This window comes from Brassica napus, chromosome C5, assembly GCF_020379485.1.
Source record: "Brassica napus cultivar Da-Ae chromosome C5, Da-Ae, whole genome shotgun sequence".
Taxonomy (NCBI): Eukaryota; Viridiplantae; Streptophyta; class Magnoliopsida; order Brassicales; family Brassicaceae; genus Brassica; species Brassica napus.
Window position 1 is genome coordinate 33,439,226 of NC_063448.1, and position 6,084 is coordinate 33,445,309.

At 34.1% G+C, this 6,084-nt stretch overlaps 1 protein-coding gene across 1 annotated transcript; it reads left to right on the plus strand.

Moving 5' to 3' along the window:
* Positions 1-3,586: 3,586 nt before the first annotated feature.
* On the plus strand, positions 3,587-4,053 carry LOC106416831 (glycine-rich RNA-binding protein 2-like). The gene is made up of 2 exons (XM_013857723.1): positions 3,587-3,725; positions 3,827-4,053. The coding sequence occupies exons 1-2, from the start codon at positions 3,587-3,589 to the stop codon at positions 4,051-4,053; spliced, it is 366 nt and encodes a 121-aa protein (XP_013713177.1).
* The last annotated feature ends 2,031 nt before the right edge of the window (positions 4,054-6,084 follow it).

Sequence of the window (6,084 nt, forward strand, 5' to 3'; positions counted from 1 at the left end):
CTTGCAAGCATTCATGTCACCAACCTTTAAAATAAGAATTACCCGTCTCTTTTTTGGTATAAGAGTATTGTAACTGTTCCATATTTGGATTTCCGATTTTTTTTTTTACAACGAACAACTATTTTATTACTCTTAACCGCTAGTGTTATTATACTATAACATAACTAATTTTAGGATAACACAATATGGTGTTCTATTCGTGGTACGCGGATTGTGGGGAGTTTAAGTAGTTTGAAGTCGTTCCACTACACTTCATTTTTCACGACCACACTGATATAAAACCATATTTTGAATCTCATTTGAATATCTGGAAAAAAGATTCATCCATGAGTTTTACCATCCATTTTAAATTATTTTAATTTTTTTCGTAGGTTTGAAATACTTCTATAGAAATAAACAAAAAACTATTCAGGATAAATAAGAAAAAAATGGTATGCTTTATTTTCGGTGGCATGAATCAGCAGTAGATTCAGTACACAAAAACAAATATATAAGCTATAAGCTGTATAGCTCTCTGGTAATCTAAAACTATATATTGAATTAGCTGGGAAGCCAATTGGGTGACGAAAATCCTCATGTGAAGCCACAGACAAGGGAAGATCCAAATATATTCTATTCGAAAGTTATATATGAATTTGGAATCCTGATGATAACCACAAAAGGGGGAAAATGATGAAGCTTTAAGACAGTTATATCTGGGAATGCTTATATTTGAATGTAAATATATTACAAGTTGATTGATAGACCATGAATTTGATCCATTTTTACCCATGGTCTATAAGTGTTTTAATTATTAATTATTATATTATAGAGTCTATTTAGAATATTTATAGGATAAGGAATAGTGATGATCTTGGAGCATTTTGGAGATATTTGGTGTAAGCACCCGAGATAACCATCGAGCTCGACCATCGGTCGATAGTGAAGAGGAATAATGGATCGATGTTCACATCTTGACATCGATCGATGTTCACATCTTGACATCGATCAACAGCGAAGCGCGCAGAAAAGCTCGTTTGGTCACAGTCGGCTTAGAGCCCAAGTCTTCACTAATTTACAAGATTACCCCTGACAAGTTTTTAACATGTTAGAGGCAAAGTGGTGCTTTTCTTGCTTTACTATTTTCACAGAAAAGGTTTTCTAGGATTTTTAGTAGATCGGAGAGAAGATCAAAAGAGATTTGTGATTGGAACTCCATTGATATCTATCTATTTATTTATGCAGTTTTTATACCTTATTGATGTTATGAATTGCTTAGCCATGTCTGAGTAGTTCTCTTGTTATATTTAAGGGTTTAAATAGGTTATGAGGGATTAGCCTCAACTATTGATTGCTAAGTTGTGATATTCATCATTAGGATTGTCATTAATGCTTGTTTCTAGTTTAGCTACCTAGAACTTGCCATAGGAATTGTAGACATAAGCGATAGCTTGCATCTCACCCTGAATCCATCCTAACTGAGCTAGGACTTGCTAGAATAAGCGAGAGCTGATCTAGTAAGCTTAGTGAGCATATTCAATCCGCGCATTAACGCTTGACCAAGCGCGTCGATCGATATTCCTATCGAATAATCGGTCGACGTTTCAACAAGTGTATCGATATTCTTATAAAATAATCGATCGACACTGGTCAATAGACAAACCTAGACAGCGAAAGCCTAAGGGTTTGTTATTAAGTATTGAGCTCTATGATATCATGCATACAACTTATTAGGCATATGTAGGATTATAATCCTGATTACCTGAATAAAAACCCTAAGTCTAGCTATTTCCATTAAAGTACCAAAACCCCAATCCATCAATCGAGCAATTACTTGCTCACAAACTTGCAACTTTACATTTAAAACATTAAAACAAACTAACTTAACAATTCTAATTAGATTTATTAGGTTCCCTAGCTCCTTGTGGATTTGATCCCTAAGTACTACATCTGAACCTCTTATTTGAGAGAATAATTCACTCCTTAGGGTAATTTGAGTGATATCAATTACCTTAAGTAGTGACTTGTAGTCTCTCAAATAAGAGGTTTAGTCGTAGTACTTAAGGATCGAATCCACAAGGAGCTAAGACATACAATAGATCCTAACCAGTTTATGATTAAACTAGGCAAACAATTAAATAGTAAATAGCAGAGGTGAACAAGGCAGTTGTTTGATTGATTGGTTGTAAACAATTATGAGAAATAGCTAGATCTAGGGTTTCAGGTAATTGGGATTATAGTGATATAAATGCTAAGTTTTTCAATCCTAGAACCCAAATTCTAATTGCAAAGTATTCCAGCTTCCGCGTGCGAATTAATCCTATTGGCTAAGTCTATATCTCAGCCGTCGCTTGTTGATATAGTTCGAACGTCGATCAACACTATGTGACTAGCGTCGTTCGATGTTTACCTAGGCAAACTTTACCGAGCTGTTCGATAGGTTCACTTGTTTGACTAAATAAGTTGTCGCTTGTTTCTAGCATTCCTATCGCAAGGGAATTAATTCAGGTAAAAGACCATGATTTCGCTTGCGCCTAATTATCCTAAGTTTAGGGTTCTAGTTAGCTACTCTATAACACAAACATTAATAACAATTCCTCTAAATGAAATCTTTATCACCTTAGCGTATCTATATTTTGGGCTAATCCCTCATAACCTTACTTGTAACCCTAAATCTAACATAGGTAACTACTCAGACATAGCAAAGCAAAACCATAGCAAATATATGAATAAAATTCATAAATAGAATAAGGTAGAAAAACTGGAGTTCCAATACAAAGCTCTAAAGGAGTCTTGGATCTTCTCTCCAAACTATTATAAACCCTAAATATATTTTGCTGTGAAAAGTAGAAAGTATGAAAGCGTGTGTTGCCAAAAACACATAAACAATGACAAAACACATAAATGTTAGGTTAAAGTCGGCCATGAGAATTATTGTAAACAATGTGGAACTTGGGCCATAAGTTGGCAGGGAACCAAGTCGGGCCTTGCGCGCTTCGCTGTCGATCGACGACAAGAGTTGTCCGTCGATCGATGTTTTACTCTGAATGTCTACCATGGACTGGTTTGATGGACAGCTTCAAGCTCCTAAAGCTTCCCTCACTGAGAGTTTTTCAAATGCTCACCCCTCCTGTTGGTGAGTTTTTCTCAATGGCATCCTGAGATCCTACTTTGTTGAAAGACATATTGTTTCGACCCTTGGAGCTGGAGACAAGTGTCTTGATATCACCAACATTTCAGCTATGCTGGGTCGTGGTGTCACACGAAATAACTTGGAAAGTTAAAGATGGTGAAGAAAATAGTAAAGTGAGAGGCACGTTGTCATACGAATGAGTAGGTAAAAAATCATGTTGTTGGACTCAGGTTTAGCACCCTTGTCAAATTCAAATCGGTCCATCTAATAAACATTAAATTACATTCATGGACACTTTCTCAGTTTTCAATTACACAAAATAACACTTTATGCTGGAGACACACTTTTCGTGTGTGTAATGTCAGTTTTGTCCTTTAACTAAAGATATCAAAACTTATTTTCATTTTTCTGTCATTGTATTATATATCATATTTCTCTTTCTTCAGAGAGAGAGAGAGAGAGAGAGAGAGAGAGATGCATAGTGGAAGCCATGGTGGAGGTGGCAGTGGATATTGGAGTGGAGGTTGTGGTGGTTATGGATATGAAGGTGGTGGATACAGTAGTGGTGGAGGTGGTTATTCAATAGGAGGAGGTGGTGGTGGATACAGTGGAGGTAAAAGACACGAGAGTGAGGGTGAGACTGATGGATATAGAGGTTGAGATGGAGGTGGATACGGAAGAGGGAGTGGAGGTTGTGTGATTATGGATACAAAGGTGTTGGATATGGAGGTGGCTGCCGTGATGGCAGTGGATACCCCGGTGGAGGGTGTGGTTGTTATGGACACGTAGGTGGATATAGTGGTGTGGAGGTGGTTACTCGAGAGGAGGATGAAGTGGTGGTTGATACAGTCGACGTGGAAGTCATGAGGGTGGAGGATAAGAAGGTGAAAGCCATGGTGGAAAAGGGAAGCAGAGAAAAGCTAATAAGAAATATAATTTAAGAAAAGTAACAAAGTTCTGTCATTTTTTAATTACAAGCGATTTGTTTTAAGTCACGCGAAGGGAAAATGTGAAGTAAGAAGACAAAAGTGCTAATTTGGTATCTCACTCTTTAATAAATTGAAGCCGATAAAAAAATGGGAAACAAATAAGGAAAGGGAACTCAACGAAAAAGAAAGTCGATGATAAAATGAAAGGTACTTTAAAGACAAATGTAAAAATCTAGAAGGAAAAGAAAATACATCGCATTCAACATATATAATCAAAGAGGCTCCTCAAGTCTAATGACTCATCTAAAAAAACAATTGTAAGCAATCTTGATTCACGATGCTTGAAAAAATTATTTACGACGGACCGGCTTCTAAGAACCAACAGTGACTCTTTCCGCGGCAGTGATACCAGCTCCCAATCAATACTATTAAGTTAGGAACATGTCCAATTGATAATAGTTGAGTCCAAGTTTAAAAGTACAAGGAAGCAATATATAAATCCTTATATGCATATATAGCTGCTTACTTAAAAAATTCCGGCAGCAAGGAAGCAATATATAACTACTTATATTCATATAATTATAACTGCTTACTTAAAAAACACGGTAGTAAGGAAGATACAAACAAAATTCCTATTTTGATTATAACTGCTTATTAGATTCCTATTTTTTTTACTACGCAAATATCAACCAAAATTTTGGAAATGAATTATTATATTTTTGAGACAGTTATAACAAACACATATGTTTGTTATATTAAAAATTATAAAAATAAATTTGATCAATACCAAATAAGTTAAATGACTATGTAATCGATACATTATCCAAAAAATAAGAAGCATTTAAAATTAAGAAACATTTACATAGACATTAAGTTTATCAATTAACAAAGCATTAAAATAGAGTTTAACAGGTTTTTAGTTGACTTTTAATAGAAATAAATATTTATATAAGCTCATTTAGTTTAACGGTTTTTAAATAGGTTATTCGATTAAAAATGTTTATTAAATGTGATTTTACTTAAAGTTAATGAAGACCATATTAACTCATTTACATATATATATATATATATATAGCATAATATATTAAAAAGTAATTTTTTCAAACATTTTTCAAAAAATTGTTCAATCTTCGATGCAGATTTGGTTTAATATTGGTTTTCGGATATAACACTTTAAGAATCATTCATGTATATAAGCCATGTTTAATAGAGTATGAGACTTTGATTTTTGGGTCGATTCCAAGTCGGATTTTTTTTGGTACGAATATTCTTGACTAATTATGTTATCTAACTACTAAGAAAATATAATATGTTGTAAACTTTAGGAATAAGTTTAAAAATAATTTTTGAAATGCATATGGAAAAAATGTATAGTTATGCAACTTGGCATATTTAACATAATTACCAAAATTAAATTAAATTAAATTAATATTAAAAGCAAATATGATTCAAGAACACAAATATAAAAATTAAATTCTTAAAAACATTTAAAACAAAAAATATACCCGCGGATCAGAATCTAGTTTACTGTTAAGGATAAAAACAGCCTCTTGATAAAAAAAAAATAATATATGTATATTCATTTACCATTCCGAAATTGTCCCAACTGTCGAGGTAAACGAGCAGAACAAAGCCAAGCTAAATAAGCAGAACAAAGCCCTTTCAACGGTTATTGACCTCAATCCAGGATCCTACAAAAGTATGCACTAAAATTCTTGGGAAGAGGATATAATGAATATTGTAATCTAAAGAAAGAAAAATAACTTCAGAAGATGACACAACGCAAATAGGACAATTATAACACAAAACACTTACCAGTATCAACATTCCAAGAAAAATGATAAGCCCGACCCACTTCTGAAACTAAAGCTTCTCTAATCCTAATAAAAAATAGGGAGACCACCATCTATCTATCCAAGTATGTCTCATCCCCCATCAGCTTCTCTCCATGCCTAAACTTATGTAGCAAATTCCAGGAACAGTCCAATATTGGCTAACTCGAGTAATCTCGCAAAAAACCCAAGGATTCACCTCGATCCCAAG

Coding starts and splice junctions, on each gene's coding strand:
- LOC106416831 (XM_013857723.1), top strand. CDS start 3,587: ATGCATAGTGGAAGCCATGGTGGAGGTGGCAGTGGATATTGGAGTGGA. Junction 3,726..3,826: donor TGGTGGTGGATACAGTGGAG/GTAAAAGACACG, acceptor ATGGATACAAAG/GTGTTGGATATGGAGGTGGC.